The sequence below is a fragment of the Pipra filicauda genome, unplaced genomic scaffold (assembly GCF_003945595.2).
Source record: "Pipra filicauda isolate LSUMZ 115617 unplaced genomic scaffold, ASM394559v2 scaffold219_size1829416_pilon, whole genome shotgun sequence".
Classification (NCBI taxonomy): Eukaryota; Metazoa; Chordata; class Aves; order Passeriformes; family Pipridae; genus Pipra; species Pipra filicauda.
In genome coordinates this window covers 46,417-68,543 of record NW_024104331.1, presented here as the reverse complement: position 1 = coordinate 68,543, position 22,127 = coordinate 46,417, and the positions used below count along the sequence as shown (strand labels likewise).

Sequence of the window (22,127 nt, the reverse complement as noted above, 5' to 3'; positions counted from 1 at the left end):
TTCCTATCTCCGAGTTTATTTTGCTTTATTATTTTATTTTTTAGAAAGCAGGGTTCCTTTACAGAAATGCCACTGAAAAGGCCCAAAATCCCGAGGGCTGGAGCTGGAAATAGTGGCTGAAGCACTTTGTGAGGTGCTGTGGACCCGGCGGACTCAGCTCCATCACACACGGGGCAGCTGCTATAGCAGGGGGTGGGGTGGGGGGGTCACTTTGACTTCATACACCTATAGACACATATACACACAGATATATTTATATAAATACACACAGAGCTCCCTCTGAGCATCCCAGTGGCGTTTCCCTGGGCCAGGATTTGTCCTCAGTTTCCCAGCCCAAACCTTGGGCTGGAGCAGCTGCGTTTTTGGGGGGGGAGAAGCTGGATCAGCCCCCAGATCCCTGCTGGGCTGCTGCCAGCTCGGGATGCTCAAGATCCACATGTCACCCCATGTGCTCCATGTCCTGTTTTTCCCGGGAATATTCTGCCTTTCTTTCAGTCAGCAAGCCCGGAGCTCAGCAAAGCCACGTTCCTCGCTGTGTCCCGGGCTCAGAGCTCTGCCCGAGCACGGTGGCATTTTAAAAAATAATGACTTGGAGCCTCTTAACCCGCTTTAAGGCCATGGCAGGCACGTTTCCCAGCAGGCTGGGAATTCGGCAGATGGAAAAAAGGCCCCGTGGGGACAGGAAATGGGGGGGCTGAACTGCCTTCGGAGCCTCAGGGCAGCCCACGGGCCCCAGCACTCGTGGGGGGCTCCCTCATCTCCCCAGCACGATGACATGTCCTCGGAGGGGCTGCACCAGGACAGAGATGCCTCATCCCTGATGGCAGGATTCACCTTCCCTGTGTCCCTGTTCCTTCCCTGTGGTGGGAAAAGCTGCTCTCCCTTGTGCCATTCCCAGCCTTGATCACGGGGTTGGATTTTAGGGAGCACTGAGGCACTGGCGGGTTGAAGAGATCACTGATTTAGGGTCACCACGTTTTTTTAGGGGTGCCTCCCAAATTGAGATATCAAGCTGGAATTCAGCTTCATGCTCAAGCCAGGAGAGAACCCCGAGATGTCCTGCTCCACAGCGTGGGATGTCCAGCCTGGTGGGACATCCTGAAATCCCACCATGGTCAAGTGCTCGCCATCAACCAGCTCCAAACCTTTCCCACCACAGGCTGCTGAGAGTTCTGCCCTGGGGGTGGGTGGGGGTGGACAGCTAAAGGATGGTCTGCAATCCTCTGGACACTTCAGTCTCTCTTTTCAAGGAGCTGAAGCTCAGCTTTGTGGGACCTCGGGGGTTTCCCCCCAGTTCCTGCCCTGGAGCTGACCCTGCTTTCCCTCGCCCGATGCTCCACGAGTTGTGGCAGCAGAGGATGAGGAACCCAAGCCAGTGATCCAGGACTCCATCTGTGCCTGCAGAGGGATCCTGAGGAGCCCTGGGCATGAGCTGGAGATGTCCAAGTGGATGTAACACTGAGCAAGAGGCTTTTGCCTGTGGCAGGTTGACAGAGTGCAGGCAGAGGAGGAGGATCCGCTGGCACAGCCAATTTGAGACCCAAATGGGCAATTTCACCCTATTTGATTCCTTTGAAAAAGAAATTGGTTTTGGTTGCCTCATGTCTTCCTAACAGGGAAGGCTGCAATTTCCACAGGCTCTGGAGAAAGGTGGGGCTGCTGAGGAGAGGTAATGGCCGTTATTAGCCTAAATTGATGCAACTGGAGAAACCAGACACAAGACAGGCTCTGCCTCCAGCCCATGAGCCCCAGGTGCCCCCAGCGCTCGCCTGCTTCCTCCAGCTGCACCAATTTGTCCAGTCACTGCCATTCCTGCTTCCTCCAAGCATCCCCCTCCTCCTCCCCGGGCTGTCTGACTGCCTGGCAATGACGGTGGGAAGGGGGACAGCAAGGAAAAGTGGTGGCTCAGGGATGTGGGGCGGGGCTGACGGGGGGATTCAGGGAGTGGGAGGACCCATCAGTCACGGTTCAGCTGCAGGTGATGTGGTCCAGAGGTTCCTGGATGGTGGTTCCTGCAGGATGTGATGGGAGCTGGAGCTCAGCCATGCCTCTGGGGGGATGCTGCTCCATCCAGATGAGAGCTGAAACCCCCAAACCTCTGCCTCTTGCAGGCTGTGGGTCCTTTCTCGGTGCCTGCACAGCCTCTGTCCCTGCTTGGGGAACTGTGAAAGAAAGGGGATAGTTTTTTCATCTTCTCCTTAAAAAAAAATAACACAACCCCCATCCTATCCTTTTTGTCTCTGCTATGGAACTCTGGGCAGTGCTGTTGCTCATCCTTCTCCTGATGGGCAGGGAAGGGAGAGCCCTTGGCACTGCCTGTTATTCCATCCTAATTGCTTTAGCACTGCGAGAAGCAACTCGAGTTCCCACAAATTGCTCCCTTAATGAGGTTCTTCTCAGGCTTAATATCTTCATCAGTTCACTGTCACCCTGATGGACAGGGGGCATGGGGAATTTGGCATTGGCACATGGTACAGGGTGAGCTTCAGGTGTGCCCTGGCTGTATCCGTATTCCCAGCATCACACCCATGTCCAGGGCTGCCCTGGCTGCAGTCAGAGGTCTCTAAATAACAGATTAATGACATTATTGATAGAAAGTTCTTCTCTGGGAGCAGTCCCAGATTGAAGGACTCCAGGTGTGGAGCTGGAGCTCTTTAATTACAGTCTTTGAAGCGGCATCATTTTCTCTTCCCAGCTCTGGTTGTTTTTTTGGACACAGCTCAGAGAGGGATGGACTGAAGTCCCATGATCTGGCAGAGGAAACAGCCTCAGGTCATGCCAGGAGAGGTTTAAGTTGGATATTAGAAAACATTTCTTCACTGAAAAGGTTGCCCAGCCCTGGCACAGCTGCCCAGGGCAGTAGTGGAGTCCCCATCCCTGCAGGGATTTAAAACCATGTGGATCTGGCACTCGGGGACATGGGTCAGTGGTGGCCTCGGCAGTGCTGGGGGAATGGTTGGACTCCACGATCTCAGAGGGCTTTTCCAACCTGAATGATTCCATGGTCCCACAATCACCCCCTGGCACAGTCCCCTTATGCCACGGGAGCGTTTCCCCTCTTGCCATGGGTTATGGTGCCACCTTGGCCCAGGAGGTGAAGCACATGGACATTGCAGTCCTGGTGTCCTGGGCTCTGCAGAGAGCCACGTTTGGGAGGGTGACAGCCCTTGTTGGGTGGCCTTGGTTGAGGTGGGAGCAGCAGCAGAGCAGCTCTGCCCAGGTCACCTCTTGTCCCGATCCTCTCCTTACACTGCCTGGCGAGTCCCAGTTCCCCCATCCCGCTTCTCCGGGACGACCAAAGTCTTTGCAGTCATTGTGGGCACAACCCCCGGGGCGTCACCCAGCGGTGCCACCGCTCTGCTCAGAACTCCGTGGTGGTGACCTGGGTGACCTCCGAGCGCAGGTCGTCCCCTCCGCGGCCCCGGCAGCCCCGCTGGGGGCTGCCCACGCCTAGTCATGCCGGCTTGTTGGGGGCCTCCGAGGGCGTGCAGGTGGACACCCGCTCCCTCGTGGTGTTCCGGGCGCGGGAGAAGCTGTTCTGGTCCACGCGGGCTCGGAAGGGCAGGCAGAACTCCCGGAAGCACCGCTTGAAGTTCTCGTCCAGGAAGGCGTAGAGGACGGGGTTGAGGCTGCTGTTGGTGTAGCCCAGGGCGATGCAGAAGTGCAGGCTGGCCACCACGTAGGGGTTCTTCTTGTCGATGTCCACCAGCGTCCAGACGATGACGAAGATGTGGATGGGGGTCCAGCAGATGATGAAGGCGGCCACCACCACCAGCACCATGCGCGTGATGCGCCGCAGGTTCCGGTCCTTCTCCTTGGAGCCCGAGAGGAGGCGGACGCTCTTCAGGCGCAGGATCATCAGCCCGTAGCAGATGGTGATGACCAGGATGGGCACCAGGAAGGCGAAGATGAAGACGCAGATCTTGGTGACGGTGTCCCAGTAGATGGGAGGGTTGGGGAACTGCAGGGTGCACAGCACCATCCCGTCTGCGGGGGAGAGGAGGGTCAGGGAGGGAGCTGGGGGAGGCTCTGCTCTGGATACTCGGCCTTCTGGTCGTGGCTGGGCATGTTGAAACCTCAGGGAGATGCATTCCCACCTGCCAGCTCTTGGCAGAGGCTCCCCAGAGCCACCAGCCCACAGGGTGCTGAGGGGATACAGGGGGTGCAGTGACCTCTTCCCTGCAGAGCCTCCTGGGCCATCCCCACGCTGCATCCTCCCAACCCCTGTGGTGGACACATCCCCATGTCACCTTTTACTGAGACCTGTCCCCTTCCTCGGGATGCCCAGAGCTTTCCCAGCAGCCAAGGGCTGCTGTCCCCACACTGGAACTGCAGATCTCAGTGTGGGCCAGCTGGGGACTTCACAGCACTACCGGGGGTGTTTTTAGGAACCTGATTTCAGATATTCATAGAATATTCTGAGTTGGAAGGGATCCATGAAGATCATCAAGTCCAACTCTTAAGGGAATGGCCAGCATGGGAGTTGAACCTTTGGTTCAGTGGTTGGCATTATTAGCTCCATACTCTAACCAGTTTGCACCCCAGGAGCGGGGAAGAGGCACTGGTTGGACTGGAGAAGGGTGTGGTGTCCCAGCCTTAAGGGGAAGGGAAGGCAATTTCTGGGATGGTTTCCAAGACGGAAAACTAACACCATGATGCCTTTTCCACAACATGGCACACTTATGGTCCCATGGAGAGGTGCCCACACTGACCCCAAACCTGCTACAGGGCCGGGTGTCAGGTTCACCAGATCACCCCTGGGATGGACGGATGGGACAGGAGGGGACATGTCCCCAAAAAGCCACTTGCCTTTTGTCTTGGTGACCGCCATGACCATGATGGGCACCCCGATGAGGGAGGAGAGCACCCAGATGCAGACGTTGATGATCTTGGCCTTGGCCGGCGTCCGGAAGTCCAGGGCCTTGACCGGGTGGCACACGGCGACGTAGCGGTCCACGCTCATCATGGTGAGGGTGAAGATGCTGGTGAACATGTTGTAGTAGTCAATGGAGAGCACCACCTTGCAGAGCAGCTCCCCGAAGGGCCAGGTCTCCATGAGGTACTTGGCGCTCTGGAAGGGCAGCGTGCTGGTGGCCAGCGCGTCGGCCAGCGCCAGGTTGAAGATGTAGATGTTGGTGGCCGTCTTCATCTTGGTGTACCTGGGGAAGGGAGAGGCCACAGGGGGTCAGGGTGGGGGGCACAGGGATGTGTCGTGATGGGACCTTTCTGCAGCATCAGGGTGCTCAGAGCCCTTCCAGGCGCCCCAGGGAGCACGTTGAGGAAGGGCATTGAGCTGTTGGAGCGAGTCCAGAGGAGACCACGGAGCTGATCAGAGGGATGGAGCAGCTCTGCTGTGAGGAAACACTGAGAGAATTGGGGTTGTTCAGCCTGGAGAAGAGAAGGCTCCAGGGTGTTCTAATTGTGGCCTTTCAGTGCCTGAATGAGCTGACAGGAAAGATGGAGAGGGACTATTTACAGGAAAGAGACTGTTTACAAGGGCCTGGAGTGACAGGACAAGGGGGAATGGCTTTCCACTGCCAGAGGGCAGGGTTATATGGGATATTAGGGATAAATTCTTCTCTGTGAGGGTGGGGAGGTTGCCCAGAGAAGCTGTGACTGCCCCATCCCTGCAAGTGTCCAAGGCCAGGTTGGACAGGACTTGGAGCAACCTGGGACAGTGGGAGGTGTCCCTGCCCATGGCAGGGGGTGGAATGAGATGAACTTTAAGGTCCCTTCCAATCCAAACCATTCCATGATTCTATGATTCTACACTTGTGTTCTTGCAGGCGTTTAGTGTGTGTTAAAGTCATAAAATCACAGAATCCCAGAATGGTTTGGGTTGGAAGGGACCTTAAAGCTCATGCAGTTCCACCCTCTGTCACAGGCAGGGATGGCACCCACTGAATCCTGGTGCCTGAGCAGGGGGTGACACTCCCACGTGCTGAGCTGGGACCTGCAGAACATGGGGCTGGGACCCTACAGAACATGGGGCTCGGACCCTGCCACAGTGGTCATCCCATGTCCAGGGACGTGGCACTCAATCCATGCCTGTCTCTATTCAAAGGAATAAAGAACTTTCCAGAGAAGTCAATTCTCCGAAGAGATCAATTTACTCCGTTTCCCTGACTCAGTTGCATCCACGTCCTTTATCCCCCCCTAACCCTCCTCCACCTGATTTTCCACCCAGTAACCCGTGATTATCCCGCCTGCTTCCCTGCAGAAATCGGATCGATTACCCCCGGAAACAGGCCATCTGGAAGCAGCCCAATTAGCCAGCCTGGAGCTCCAGAACCTTTGGGGAAGCCTGGCTGATTCTCCTGGGGCATTTGGCAAGGGCTGGCTCTGGTCCTTGTCACATCATGGCAAGAGAAACGCCTGGTCCTGCGTGCCCAAACCGTTCCTGAAGGGATGAGGCGAAGTCTTGGTGGATGCCAGGGCAGCAGGGATGTGTGTGTGTGCACCCTGGGAGCATCCAGCCCCGCAGGAGCTGCTCAAGAGGATGCTCTGAGTGTTGTGGTGGGTTGGAAGTGGATGCCAAGGGGTCTGCTGGGGGTCCCCAAAGAGCAACACGTGGGGTGGGGGCAGCTCTGTGGCTCTTTACTGGGTTAAGGGCAGGGCTACACCAGCAGCTCCAGCCCTTCCCTGAACTCCCTCCCAGCAAATCCTTGGAGCTCTGAGCATCCTCGGCAGCCTCGAGCTCGTTTGGATGCACCCTAATTAATTAAGAACGGGCTTTGCACACAAGCATCTCTGTGCATGGCTAAACCTGCCCGTGGCATCGCTGGGGTGGGTCAGGGAGCGGGGAGAGAAACCCTTGGCTGCTGGATGAAAAGGTGGTTTTCCTTGGAGTTCTTATAAAATAGACGGAGAGGGACTTTTTATATGGGCAGACAGGGGCAAGACGGTTTCAGACTGGCAGAGGGCACATTTGGATCAGGTATTAGGGAGAAATTCTCCCCTGTGAGGGTGGGGAGGCCCTGGCACAGGTTGCCCAGAGAAGCTGTGGCTGCCCCAAGTGTCCAAGGCCAGGTTGGATGGGGCTTGGAGCAACCTGGGCTAGTGGGAGGTGTTCCCTGACCACGGCAGGGGAGTGGAACAAGATGGACTTTAAGGTCCCTTCCTGCCCCCAGGACAGCAGGTTGGGGTAGGAAAGAAGAGAAGCTTTGGGGTGACCTAACTGTGGCCTTCCAGTCCCTGAAGGGAACCTACAAGAGAGATGGAAATCAGACTGGGATTGGTGGTGCTGCCCAACCCCTTCCATTTGTCTTTTCTGCCTCTCAGCAGGTCAGGAGAGCGTGTCAGTGGGGACCAGGAGCTGGAGGCTGCAAAACCCGTTTCTGTCTGGGAAAAAAATAGAAAACAGCAGCTCATCCCAGCTCCAACAGTGTTCCTTGTCTCCTTCACCACGGCTGCAAATGGCAGCCCCTTGCCCAAGGGTGGAAATATTCGAGTTGAGCTTTCGTTTTTGGGTTTTTTTATTATTTATTTATTTATTTGTTTAAAATACGGCATTAAAAATGTCTTGCCCTTGAAAAGTCCTTTTCAGTTCTCTTTAGTGTTATTTTCCAGGCGCTTTTGCAAATGCATCTCTCGGAAAAGTTTCCTTCCAGGTTAAACAAAAAAAAAAAGCTGAGAATTTGTGGCAGTGACAGGTTTTGCCTCTCCTGCAAACAAACGGTCGGTTCGGGTACATTCACACGTCCTTGGGCTCTGGGTTTTTGAGTAAAATGGGGCAAAAAAAAAAAAAATCAGCTATTCATTCTGTGCTCTGCCAGATGTGCTGGGTAAGCACTTCCCAACCCCTGCCAGATGTGCCAGGGGTGGGGGAGAGGAGGGTCTGAGGCTGTTGCCCCCTCCCCGGGCAGGATGGGGCTGGTGAGGGCAAAGCAGTGACGACTGGGATGATGGAGATAAGTGGGATGATGAGGAGGAGGAGTGGGATGATGGGGATAACTGGGATGGTGATGGGGGTAACTGGGATGAGGAGGTGACTGGGATGATGGGGATAACTGGGATGATGGGTTGACTGGGATGGTGATGGGGATAACTGGGATGAGGAGGTGACTGGGATGATGAGGTTGACTGAGATGGGGATGGGGATAACTGGGATGATGGGGATGACAATTTATCCCTCAGCACCGGGGTTTTGGGGCAGGATTCAGCCCCTTCCAGGCTTGGGCTGAGGTTCCAACCCACTGCACAGGGTGGGGGGTCCATCCTGGTGACCCCCCCGAGCTGCAAACGAAGCTGCTGCTGCAGAAAAGAGGTTTATTGCCCCCATTAGAGAGAACCATCCTCTGCTGCTGATGGAGCTCCCTAGGCTGCCAAACCCTTCGTAATTAAGCGAGTGCCTTGATTGGGAAGCTACCACGCACTTGAACGGAACAGTCTGGGAGGTGTTGATGGAGAGGAGGGGAGGGAGGGGATGGAACAAGCACAGGGCAGCTCTGCTTTCCAGGCTGGACTCCTAAGTAGGGACCCCCCCTCTCCAAACCTCTCGGAAAATAAATAAGCGAAAGAAAAAGTGAATAACAAGTGAAAGAAAAAACTCCTGGAGCTGCTAAAAAGCCACTGCCTGGCAGAGCCTGGCTTAACAAAGCCTGCACCCAGCTGTCCCTGCAGCCTGTGTGGGAGCTGGCAGGGGGCTGATGGGCTCGAGAGGGATGGGGGGCACTCGCAGGCCTGAGCTCGCAGCTGCAAATTGCTTCCGAGGGTGTTTTTAAAAGCAGTGGGAATGGCAATGCTGGCCAGAGCTGTGGTGGGGAGGGTGCTGGGTGTGCTGGGCTCCCTCCCAGTGCGTGGATGGGAGCTGGGAGCTGTGGAGCAGGTCCTGTGTCCGCCTGCTCCTGGCACTCAGCGTGGTCCCCGGGGGTCCCTGAGTCAGCAGGATGTGCTCCAGCCGTGCTTCCAGACTGCCCAGGTACCCTGCCCAGACAGCAGGAGCTGGCACAAGGAGGATGGCACAAGGCAAACACCAACATCTCCCTGGCAGTGAGGTCTGAACCCGAGCTGATTCCAGCTCACAGCCCTGTCCTGCACGGACACGGCTCATCCCCAGTCCTGGCCCAAACCCTGCTGGTGTGGAACAACTCTGCCAAGGAACCCTGGGAGACTCCTGGCAGGTTTGGCCATGGAAAGGACGAGGGCACGTCACCACAGCCACTCCTGACCCAGGAGCTAGGAGGACAGTGTTTATTCATTCCTTGGGAGATATTCCCTATCCCTGGAAGTGTTCAAAGCCAAGCTGGACAGGGCCTGGAGCAACCTGGGATAGTGGAAGGTGTCCCTGCCAGTGGCAGGGGGTGGAACGAATGGTCTTAAAGTCCCTTCCAACCTAAACCATTCCATAATTCTATGATTCTGTGTTTAATTCCAGAATCAGGTGGAAAAGGGGGGGCTAGAAGCCACGGTGATGGGATCTGTGGATCAGTAGAATCAGGTTACTCAGTGAGTAAAACAGGGAGGATGTTGTTTGCACATGACATTGTTCTCTTTAAAACGCCCTCCCCTCTCCCTGCCGAGCAGAACCAGCTGGAGGGGGTCTAATAACACCCATCCCTCACCCTGACACCGCTCGTGGCTCTGGCTCTGCTGCAATTACCTCAGTTTGCTTTTTCAGACCAGGGCTCATTTTTAACTCCGCTTCGAGCGGGTGAAAAATCCTGTCGGGTGTCAGGTCAGGTCAGGGAGTGACACCCCAACCCCCGTCCCCCTCACCCACCCCGCAGGATGGTTGAAAGCATAACCCAAAGAGTGGGGAGCTGGGGTGGTGAGGGTGATCTCACGAGGGTGATGGTCAGCCCAGAGTGGCTCACGGACACGTTTCAGGCTCATTTCCTCCCCTCCGGTGAGTCACCACATTTATCCCCGTGCACAGGCAGTGTTGGGCTGTGCTGACCTCCTGTAACCATCCCCGTGGACTGAAAGGGATGGGAAAAGGGGTGTGGAAATGGTTAAAAAGTGGGGATTTGGCAGGGTTGCTTAGATCAAGCCACCAGCTCTGGTTTGGCCCCAGGGTCTTGGCCAGGCTGGGGTTACAACAACCCCTGAGGTGATTGGGATTAATCCCACAAATCCTGGACGCCCAGGAAAAGACCCCTCCAGTGTGGGAGGGGGAGCTGCAAAGCCCAGCACCCAGTGAGACCCTCGTGCTCCCTCTTGCCAGGCTGGAGGTGCTGGAGTCTGTGCCAGTGCAGAGTGTGACAGCAGTGTGTCAGTGAGCACAGCCCAGTCCTCCACTGCCAGCGGGGTCTGGGGGCCATGGAGTGGGCTCTGCCAACCCCACTGCTGGTGCTGGTCCTGTGCTCTGCAAGACTCGGCTTTATTGTCCCATATTCCCTCTTGTTCAGGCAGGACCAACCAGTGTCTCGGACAAAGGGTCTGGCAGGAGATTTTGGACCTCAGCACCAGTGCCAGGCTGGATACAGCAGTGCCCTGTCTTTAACATGGGGGGAGTTGGGGTCCTGTTGCTTGTCCTGGGGTGCAGAGACCCCTCAGCCCCCCTCCCTGCCCAGGGACAGCCTCAACAAAGGTGCCGAGGTCCTGGATGGATCCAAAGGAGGGTTTGGGGTCCCCCGGGACAGGAGGGGGGGTCTCTGTGCCGCTGGAGCTGGTACCCCCCACCGAGGGGCTCAGGGACAGCTCGGCCGGGGTGGGAGCGGGGCCGGGCCACGCGGCTCCTGCTCTTTGTTAGAGCAAAGCAGGAGTCAGGCGGCTGCGGGAGCTGCCGGCACGAGCGGGAGCTGGGAACGGGCTGGATGGGTAATTCCCACTCACGGAGTGGGGTGGTGCCAGTGGGAGCCCACCAGCCCCTCTATCCCCGGCTGCGGGGGGCAGAGCAGCTCCCAGCCCCCGGCGCGACCAGCCCTGCGGCTCCTCTCCCTCACACGGGGCGAGGGGACACTCAGCACTGCTGGGGTCGGGCCGTCCCCCCAAACACGGCTCCCCTGCACCCCCCGAGCTGCTCCGTCCACACACAGCCTCTGCTTTTACCCCTCGCACAGCCCCTGGACCCCTCCTCACACACACACGCGTGTCGCACGCGTGTCACACACCTGTCCCACCCATCTCGGTGCCGCCCGCTCACAAGCACCCGGTGCGCGCCCACCCTCCCTCCTCCTCCTCCCTCCCTGAGCCGCTGGCTCACACCCCGGGCACACTCAGATTCACACCCCGGGCACACCCACACTCATCCCTCGTGCACCCTCACTTTGCTGCTGGTTCACACGTGGCACACACTCGGTCCCGGTGCTGTCTCACCCCCGGTGCACACTCACCCTCACTCACGCTCACCCTCACTCACACTCACCCTCGCTCCTGACGCGCCCACACGATCCCGGTGTGCACACTCACCCCTCTCTGCACGCTCAGCCCTGCCGCTGTCTCACACTCGGTGCACACCCGCTCCTCTTGCCCTCTCACACCTCGCACGTGCTGCACACCCACCCCCGGCCCGCCGCGGCTCCCGGTGCCCACCCACCCCGTGCCCACCCTCGCCGTGCCCCGCTCTCACCTGACGATGCCGTACATGACCAGGACGTTTCCCAGCAGCCCCACCACGCACACCACGGAGTAGAGCGCGGTGATGACGATGGCGATCAGGATGGACGTGGCGTTCTTGGCCCTCTGCGGGCCCGTCTCGTTGCCCCCGTGCCCGGGCAGGGGGGCCCAGGCGGTGCCGTTGCCCCAGGGGGTGGCTGCGGCCGAGGGCAGCACGGAGGGCAGCACCGAGGGCAGCACCGTGCTCAGCTCCATGGGCGCATCCATGGGCGCATCCATGGGCACATCCATGGGCAGCTCCATGGCCCGCGGGCTGCCGTGGCCCCGCCGGGGCTCCCGGGGCGCACCCGAGCGCCGAGGGTTCGAGCCCCGCTCCCGCCCGGTGCCGATGCCGCTCCCGCACCCGCGCGGGGCCGGGGACGCTTTATAAACCCGCGTGTCCCCCGAGCCACGTGGGGCCGGGGGCGGTCCTGTTCGCCTGCCCGCCCCCCCCGCCCGCCCGCCCGCCTGCAGCCCCCCGCTCCCTGCCTGTTCCCCCCGCTCCTTCCCTGCTATCCTCTCCCCCTGCTCCCTACCTGTCCCCCCCCTCCCTCTCCGTCCCTGCCTTCCTCCCCGCGGCAGATCCTTATCTTCCCTCCCCGGTCTCTTTTTCCTTCATCCCTATTTGCGTCCCCTCATGCCTACCTGCTCCCCCTCTCTCTACCTGCTCCCCTCATCCCTACCTGCTCCCCGCATCCCTTCCCCTCCCACCCCATCCCTGCCTGTCCCCCCTATCCCTGCCTTCCCCCCTCATTCCCTCCCTGCCTCCCCCCATCCCTCCGTTCCTCCCTGCCTTTCTCCCCCCCGGATCCCTACCTGCGCCCCCCGCCCCCGCCCCGCTTGTCTCTCTCTCCCCCAATCCCCTCCAACCTCCTCTCCCGGTCCCTGCCTTCCCAGCCTCTGCCTTACCCCCGCCCCCCCCCCGCAATTCCTGCTTCCCTTCCCACCACCCAGGTCCCTGGACCTGCGCTCCCTCCTCCCCATCCCTGCCTCTCCCCTCCGTCCCTGCCTGTCTTCCCCACCCCAACCCCTGTCTGTCCCCACATCCCTCCCGGTCCCTGCCTTCCCCTATCCCTGCCTGTCGCCCACCCCCGGAGCCGGCGAGGGCTGCGGGGGCGGCCCCAAACGTCCCGGGGGTCCCCGGGCTGAGGGGGGGCTGAGGTGGATCCCGACGTTATAGCTGTTTTGGGTTTTCTTTGTCTGGAAGTAGAAGAAAGGGGGGGGACACAACCATCCCCCTTGTCCCCAAAGCAAAGCTGGGGTCTCTCCAGTCCCCTCCACTCCGTGCCTTTTCCCCCCTCTCTCTTCTCCCCCCCCCCCACATATGTTGTTGTGTTGAGGGGTGCTGGGTGGGTTGGGGTGGGTGTGGGGTGCTGAGGAGGTTTGGGAGGAGGTTACAGGGGGATTCAGGAGGGAATTGGAGGGATACTGGCAGTGGGGGGCTTTGTAAGGATGCTGGGCAGGGGGAAGATGGAAGGGTGCTCTGGGTGAAGGGTTTGGGGGGTGCTGAAGAGGGATTTGGGGAGCAGTGCTGCGGGGACTTAGGAGGGAAGCTTGGGAGGGATAGGGAGGGATGCTGGGGGTCTTAGGAGAGATGCTGCTGCAGGTTGAGGGGTTTGGGGGGAAGCTGCAGGGTGGGGGGGCAGGCACAGACCCATCAACACCACCTGCTCAGCAGAGCTGGGCTTTGTGGGGTGCTGAGGGTCACCCTACCCTTTCCAAGGATCCTTACCAGCCGTGGGGCAGGACCCCCCTCCTCTGGCAGGGCTCCCCCCTTTCAGGGTCTGCAAAGCCGAGAGGAAGGAGCCTCATTTCTCCCAGAACCCCAGTGGATGAGGGGGTACCTACATTTGGGGTGTCCCCCTCTATTTGCTTTGGGGATGGATTAATTCACTGCCCTGGGGCAGCGCTGGGTCTGCCAGAGGATGATTTGGGGCAGTTTTGGGTGCTTTTGGCTCAGGAGGGGTGGATTAGGGGACACAGGACAAGAGACCAGCAGCTGGTTCAACCCTGGAGACGGGGTTTTCAGTCTGCACAGAGCTCTGCCAGCATCAAACTCCTGCAGTGCTGAAGCATCCAGACGTTTCATCAAGAGCCTCATAAAAACGCCCAGGAGGGAATTAATGGCTTTTCATTCATCCCATGGCTCAGATGGTATCCAGCTCCAGGGCCGCTGAGTGGGGAGGCAGGAACAACGTGCCGTGGGTTTCTGTCAGCACAGAGAGGGGTTTGGTGGCCCTGGCTCTGTCCCAGAGGGGTGGTGGGGTGGATCCGGTCAGGAACTGGGAGCACAGGGATGGATTTAATGTGCATATCTTGGGTGCTGCACTTGGGATGCACCACCCTCTTTACCTGGAGGGTGTTCCCATTCCTGTGACGAGGCAGCACAGAGGGGTACACGCTGCACGCGGTCCAGGACACGGGGTTTAAGGACCCTCCCGGGGTGAAAACCCCCTCCCAGACCCAGAGCGAGGTGTTGAGTCCCTGCCCTGCCCGGCTCTGACGCAGGAGGGCTCCTGATCACTCCCAGAGGGAGGAAAACGTCAGGTCAAGGAGTGTAAACCAGCTTTTAGCGTGGCTGAGGAGCTCTTCGGAAGAGGACTCATCCCTTTCCTTGGCCCCCGGCACGGCCGGAGCCCCCAGCCTGACCCTTTTCCAAGGGGTTATCCGCAAAGGACTAATCATCCTGGCAGGTCTCAGCAAACACGTCCTCTCGGCTCAGCTCCGGCGTTGCTTTAATTTTATTCTTTTTTTTTTTTTTTTTTTTTTTTTCCGGCTGGAATGTTAAAAATAAACCCAGAGGACACATAAAACAAATGGAAAAATCTTTAAAAGGGCTTCGGTGTTCATCTGCCTGCACTCAGCTGTTGCTGCTCCGCCTGCCCAGCCCGGCCACTGCCGTGGACGGGGGTTCCAAAATTGGGGAAACTGAGGCGGGGGGGGCATGTTGGACAGGAGAGCATCACCCCTTGGAGGTGCACAGAGAATCCTGAACCCCACTGCTGATGCTGGGAATTCTCTCTGCACCCTGAGTTTCCCCAATGAAATGAATTTATCTCCCCTGGGAGGGTGGGGAGGCCCTGGCACAGGTTGCCCAGAGAAGCTGTGGCTGCCCCTGGATCCCTGGAAGTGTCCAAGGCCAGGTTGGAGCAACCTGGAAGGTGGGACTGGATTATCTTTAAGGTCCAAACCCATTCTGTGATTCTGTGATCTTAGATGGAGTCCTGCTCTCCCATGGGATTGCTCCTCTTGGGAAGTTCTCCATGGCAATGCCTTAGCTCTTATTTTCTTATTTTCTCCTCCGCACCCTGAAAAATGGATAAATAATAAATCAAATGGAGGAAGTGAGAGAGATACTGAGGCTGTCAAGGAGGAAAATTCACATTACTCACCTGCCTGGTGAGCTGGGATCCATCCAGGGGGATTTACAGCTGGAGCCCCTGACGGCAGCGTTTTGATTTACTCAGAGGCTGCAAACTTGACAAAGTGTATTTCACACTGGAAAGACCCACTTTCCCCCCGGAATTTATTGGTTTTAATTAAAATGGCCATAAAAATAACAGGCAAGAGCCTTGAATTTGCTCTGGCAGGACTCCAGTCAAAATCCATGGGAATCTCTGGAGGTTAATTCAATGGAGGAGGAAATGGGGCGGCGGGCAAAGATTTCTCCCCAATGATTTTTAGGAATTCAGAAGGGCACTAAGCCTCTGTAGGTGCTTCTCACCTTGTCTTGCCATGGCCCTGTTAGAGAGAGCCTTGGACAGAGCTCTGATGATACCAGAGCTACATCCTGTGCCCAGGTGGGAGAAAGGGCAGCTCTGCCCGGTGTAGAACTGTGATAGAAATATGTCCATGTCTAAAATACAAATATATAAAAATATTTAGACGTTTTCATATAATTTCCAGATTGGCAGCCAGCTGGAGTCCTGCCTGTGACATTTCAGGGCTGTGGTGCAGAGATGGGAAGCTTCAGTTTTTATTCCTCCTCCGTAGTGCCCATCTTCACAGAATCCTGGAATCATGGAATGGTTTGGGTTGGAAGGGACCTTAAAGCTCATCCAGTTCCACCCCCCTGCCATGGGCAGGGACACCTTCCACTAGCCCAGGCTGCTCCAAGCCCTGTCCAACCCGGCCTTGGACACTTCCAGGGATAGAAGTGCTCCCTTTTTACTGTTTTTTTTTAGCCCCAAACCTGAAGAAGCAGTGCTGGGACAGCTGAGTGCACTGGCTTTCAGCTGGGGTGAGGGTTGTTTTTGGCAAGAGGAGCAGCCCCCAGTGCCTCCCCCTGGGCTCTCCTGCTTCCCTCACAGTCCCTGTGTCTCTCTCTCACCTCCCAGTGCTACAAAAGCAGGATTTTCATTTGTGCAGGGTTTTGCCTTTAGAGCAACTACCACCCAGACCTGGAACTCTGCATCCATGATCGATCCTGTGGGGATGCAGACAGGGTGGCTGAAATGCACCACATCCCAAAATAATCCTGTTGGGGCAGCAAATGGACAAACCCCTCAACAGATCCACTGCCCTAGAAGTCAAAATCAGATGCTGCTTGGAAAACCTCCGGAATGTTTCACCTGCACCCTGCCAAGAGAAGGAATTATTTGCCTGGTTTTGCTCTTGGTAGTGAAAACCACATGCAAAAGGAACAGGATTGTGTTTGCACCATCCATCCACCCATCCCTCACTCTGTCCATCCACCCATCCATCCACCCATCCATCCATCCATCCCCTTGTAGAAGTGATGCACCAGCCCTTGCAGAAGGATTTGCCAGCCCCTCCCTCTCCCCCTCTCTCTGAGCTGCTCTTACCCTTCTCCAGGGTCTGATCCCCCCCATCCCAACTCAGAAACCCTTCTCCAGGGTCTGATCCCCCCCATCCCAACTCAGAAACCCAAGTTGTCAGTACGGTGGAGGCACCAGGATGGAGCCCATGTTGTGGTGAACCACATTTCTGGGGGGGCTCCCTCGGCATCCAGCTCCTCTCATTTTGGAGGATGGGCTGGGGCATGTGCGGAACCACACCTTGGGGAATTGCAGCAGAAAATGTCGTTCTGTTTTCTGTAGATCTGAGGTGTTTTGGGGCTTTGGAGAGAATGGACCAGATGCTCCACGAGCATCCCAACCGCACCGGTACCCACCGAGCTGCAAGTCCAGGCTGCTCCCCCATCTCCCCAGGGCTCATCACTTCCCCTCCCGCCACTGACAGCTCCAGATAAATCGGCCTTGAAGAGGAAAATGGGCTGATTTGTGTGTTTTGTTTTCCCACGTCAACATATCTGAATGTTTTCATACCTTGCGGGGCAGCTGCTGGAAAGAACAAAGCCCGTCCGTCAGGGGAGTTAAAATTAGATGAGATTCTTCTCTGCCTCCCCATTCTGCGTGGCTGCATGGGAGGGGGGAGGGGGGCAGAGGGGTTTGCAGCATTGTTTCCTCGGCATTTGGCGTGGAGGGGCTGTGTCCGAGGGCAAGGTTTGCACACCGGGCTGCCCGGAGTCGGAGCCGGGTCTGGAGGTTGGATGGGAAAACTGCTCAGCACCTTACAGTCAACAATCCCTCTCCTGGAGGTCGGTGGTGTCCCGAGGGTGATGCCACCAGTGTTCCTGAGATGTTCCTGGGACATGAGGGCGACTGTCCCCTTGCTAGGCTCGGGCTGGTGACAGTGCCAGCCTACCCTGAGCCTTCTGCTCCCACGCAGGGCGCCGAGGGTCCTTCCCAACACAGGGCGGGTGCATCAGCTGGTTCATCCTTTTTCCTTGAAAAATGCCTCCAAAGTCATTATTTTATTGGAGGGGGCTACCAAACTTTTCCTTCACCCAGGCTCGTGCCCGGCCCCATAAAAGCGGCAGGGATGGGGACAGCAAGTGCCCCGTGGGCACCGAGCCGCTCCGGCAGCGAAGGAAGGACGTGCATCACACCCCATCCCCGCGGGACTCAATCCCCGCAGGAGGGCCTTTGTTTTCCCTGATTGTTGCTTATTTAGGTATTTTCGCCACCCCACCGCCCCCCTCTGTGCTGCCGTTGGCTGACAATGGAGCAGTGATTGGGAACTGGCAGCGTCTCCCTGGATTTCGGGGCGCCGGGAGCCCGGGCTGTGCCCCCCCCTCCTCCCCGGCTGGCGCTCGGAGGTGGCAGCGCTGCTTCCATCCGATGCGCGTCGGGAGCATCAACAACTTGTGAGTCATCTCATAAACGAACCAGCGTGGGGAGGGGGAATCCAGGCTGGGATGCTGCTCCCAGACGGAGCCCGGCAGGAAAAAATTAAGCTTTTTTGCTGCTGGTGGAGAGAACTGGTGTCAGTGTGACCCCTGGGCTGCCCGAGGGGATGGGGCTGGGCTTTCCCGGGCAGGGAGGAGGGTCCCTTGAGATTGGGGCATGGGGACTGTGTGTCCTGGTGCCCGTGGCCTGTGGTGACATGGGGACTGTGTGTCCTGGTGCCCGGGGTTGGTCATGACATGCTGGAGGGACAAGGTCACACATGCAGCACTAGCAAGGGACAAGGAGGACTGTTAGGGCCAGGTTTCCTAAGGGATAAGATCCATTTGTCCACCTCCACAAATCTGACTGGAGATTTGCCAGTGCCTGTTCCTGTACCAGCAGGATGGGGGTTAGACCCAGGCTAGATGTGGCTTAGACCCCCTGGGCCACCTTTGACCACCCTGATCGTGGAGGAGGCAGTTTTCTTTCTCAGTATTTAGATTTTCTGCAGATTTTTAGCTCTGTGCTGCAGCACAGGGGGGACACTCCTGCCAGCACTCGCCATCCTGGGTGCCAGTGCCAGGGATGGGACGGACACGTGGGCATTCAGCCCGTTGATTCACCTCCTCTGAGGGCTCCAGGGATGCTGGGGAGGAAGCTGGTGTTGTCTTTGATGTTGGGAATCCAGGTCAGCGCTATCCCAGCTGCAATCCTGCTGCTCTCTTAACTGTGCCAAATCCCAGAGCGCAGCTTTGGTGCCTCTTGCTCTGGACACAGAGCCCAGCTCTTCCCTCCACCTGTTTTCATGCTCCTGCAAAAGTCTGTGGGGTGAGTTGGTTTGGGGTTGGGAGCAGACAGGAAACCTCTTTTCGGTGCAAACCTGGCGGAAAAGTGCGGGAGGGGTTGGCTAAGGTTTGGTTTGGGGCTGAAGGATGAAGAGCTGGGTGGTTTGGAGATGCAGAAAGAGCATCAGCTCCCACCAGCTTTGTTTTCATGCCAGTCAGTCCCTGCCAGGAGCCAAGATGTGGAGGTCAGGGAGGCAATGGCAAGGGATTGAGCAGTGGGGGTTACAGGGTGTGATTAAGGATCTTTTCCCAGTTATCTCAGAGCCAGTGCCAGGGCTGGGCAGGGTGACTGCCTGGCCATGGGGCAGAGTGTCCCCATCACAGTGTGGGCTCTCAGGAGCAGGTCCTGAAGAGATGCTCGGGTTTGTGGCAGAATTCTGGGAAGTTTTGAGGATGCTCAGCGGATCCTGAGGGCTGGACTTGTGCAGGGAGTCCATCCACAGCGTCCCTCACCTGCATGGCTTTGCCCCTGGATGCCACAGGGGTGAGGGATGGCTCAGGGCTGGGGCAGGACTCACCCCAAAAAGCTCAGCAAAGCTCAGGATTTTTCCTTGCTGCTTCGACCGAGCTCTGGAGGGCTCAGGAGCTGGAATCAGCCAGAGCCAGACTGGACACAGGTTTGGCCAGAGCCCAAACAAAGATCTCTGGTCACCAGCCACCCGCCTTCCAGCTCATCCCTGGCTTGTCCAAGCTGGATCTCCAGCAGAAGAGCCAACAGCATCCCTTGTTGATTGGGGATGAACATTCCTGGTGATGCCATCCCTGCCACAGCTGTCTCCGTGGGTTCCTCCCCCACCCCTTTGCCAGCGCTGGGGATTTTGCTTTGCTTCAGTTCCCAGCCTGATACCATCAGGTGCCTGCTCCCATCTGTCTTGGCTGGCCCTGGTGGCCTCAGGAGAGCACCCGGGGAGGGCAGCACCTCCTCCACCCACAGGGACACAGATGGTGGCTGCCCAGTGCCGGGTTTTTCCAAGACTGCCACCTGCTTCCCTCGCCGCTGCTGAGAGTGACACCGAGCTGAGGGGCAGAGCTGCTGCTGGTGTTCCCTGCCCATCAATCAGCACTGGCAGAGCAGAGGGATGTCCAGGGAAAAGGGAGGGAAAGGAGTTGAACCCCATCAGTGCTGGGTCTTGGAGAAAATCCCTGGCTCTGGGAGAGCCCGGTACGTGAGCAACGGTGAGAACCCAGCAGGATGCTGGGCACCCCTAAAAGGGTGTTTTGGCCATCCCAAGGGTGGGCTGCCAGTCTGGGCAGAGGGCAGGGAGCAGGAAGGAGCTGGAGGAAGAGGAGCAGTGCCAGTGAAGGCTGCTGCACTCAGCCATCGCCTGTTTGTGCCTCTCCCAGCTTCAAAGGCAGCTCCCCCTCCTCCAGCCTCTCCATCCTGCAGAACCTCAGACAGCTGATCAGAGAAGGTGATTTCTCTCCCTCTTTTCTTTCTTCTCCTGAAAGGCACAACTCCCCCCTCCCTTCACCCCCCTGCATCTCACAAACATGCTGGATCTTCCTCCCACCCGCTCCCACTCTTCCTCCCTGAAGCCTTCCCAGCCCAGCACGAAGCCAGGGACAGACTCCAGCCACATCCCCGTCCTCTTCCTGAGTGCCTCTGCCTTGGGAAGACATTTTCAGGGAAGATTTCCTCTCTGATTATAATTTTAACTTTTTTTTTTCTGGAGACCCCCCCCTTTCAGAGCTGCAAACCTGCCGGGCTCAGCTGGTCTGTCCCTGGGGAGCACTTGGCCAGCCCGGCCTGTGCTTAAATGAAGAATAGTAATAAGGAAAAATTGAAAGCGGTGGTTTAATGACTGGAACAGCTCTTCTTCCACAGCTATCTGTCTCCCTATCTAAATACAGATAAATATTTTCTAAACACAAAGTGCCAACATCCTGCTTTGAGCCGGGCGAAACGGCTGAGAGCCAAACACAAGGGTTTAAAAGAGCAATATGAAATGACTGATGTCCAACCAAAGCCTGAGGCTGAGGGAAACGCTCTGCCCAGAGATGTTTATTTACAGGGAGAGGAAAACAGCTGGAAAAGAGAGGGGTTTTTTTCCCCCTCTCCCAAGGCTTTGGCTGCAGCAGCTTGGGGAAGAGGATGTTTGATGTGTAAATCCCTTCCTGCTGCCCGGTTTGGTGGAGGCAGAGCCATGCCAGGAGCAGCCCTGGCACAGGGAGGTGTTGGCTTAACTAAAATGCTGTTGATTTAGAGGATGTTTTCTACTTTTTTGGGGTTTTAACTCATTCTTCTCGGCTGGGAAGATGCATCCCATGGCAAAGTTTGGTCAGGGGTGGCCGTGGTCCCGGGGAACTGGAGACCCTCCTGTCCCTATGGAAGTAGCAACACACACATATCCATGTGGATGTGGCTGAGTGACCAGGAGCACCAGAGCAGCGATGCTGCTGTGGATGAAGGGAAGCAGTGCCTGCCCATAACCACCTTCAAGGTGATGCTCCAACCCGATTCCCAACCCCAGGATGGATTTTCCCCACCAGCCTGATGGAAAGGCCCATCCTCCTCCAGGCAGGAGGAAGAAAACCACTAATAGCTGTGCTCTGTTATTGACTTGAATGTTCCCAGGCTGAGTGTTCCCATTTCTCCACTAAATGAGCCCCTCCTTGCCCACCCTCCTCCCCACAGCTGTGGGACGGGGGTGGGTGCCAGGGGGACAATTTTTATTCCTTGCTGTATCCAAGATATCTTCCGAGCAAAGCAGTTTTTCCTCCCGCCTTGCGCTTCCACCTTCTCGGTATCCAAGCGCAGCCGGGATCCTCGGAGGGCCTGGATGACTCACCACGGCAGCAGTGTAAGGGCATTAGCACATGATTCCTCCCTGGGCTCTGCATCCCCCATCACCGGGAGTTTTTGTATTCCTGAGCAGCTCTCCTGGCCCGAGGAAATGTCACGTTCACCTGCAAAACGACCGGGCAACGAGGGAGGGAGCACGAACCCTCGGCGGAGGGGACAGTAGGGACAGGGTCGGCTACCGGGACAGGGAGGGCGATGCAGGGATCGAAGGGATGCAGGGAGACATTTGGAGTGTCACAGTCTCGCTGACAGCAGCGTGACACACACCTCCCCAGCACAATTAGTGCCCTCACCCTGAGTTATAACTGGGAGCTGCAGCGGGTCCCTCCCAGGAGCTGCTCCCTCACCCCTTTCCCCACATCCCCGGCGCTGTGGTGGGAGCAGTTTGCTCACTAATTACACGCCGTGCCCGGACAGGCTGCTTTGCACAGTGCTATTAATTAGCATTTGCTTCCCTGACGGTGTCTGACCCTGTCAGAGTCGGGAATAAATTGGCTGCTGTGGGGAAATGAGTTTGCTGCGAGCGGCCGGCGCTGGTGGCACAGCTCCTGGGTAATGGCTTCCTTACAGGACAAGGCTATTTATATTCTCATTTTGGAAAGACAAGGAAGAATGTGGCCCCCTGTGCCAGCTGCTCTCGGCTCTTGGGCTTGTGGGGAACTCAGAGAAAAGAAGAAGAGCTGAGAGAATTGGGATTGTTCAGCCTGGAAAAGAGGCTTCGGGGTGACCTAATTGTGGCCTTCCAGTACC

General features: G+C 57.4%; 1 protein-coding gene across 1 annotated transcript; it reads right to left on the bottom strand.

Annotated features, from left to right (window-relative positions):
* OPRD1 (opioid receptor delta 1) lies at positions 1–11,881 on the bottom strand. Its single transcript, XM_027740338.2, has 3 exons — positions 11,513–11,881; positions 4,810–5,159; positions 1–3,987 (listed from the first exon to the last, which is right to left on the bottom strand). Exons 1-3 carry the CDS (start codon positions 11,800–11,802, stop codon positions 3,455–3,457), a joined length of 1,173 nt encoding a protein of 390 aa, XP_027596139.1. The 5' UTR covers positions 11,803–11,881; the 3' UTR covers positions 1–3,454.
* Positions 11,882–22,127: the final 10,246 nt, after the last annotated feature.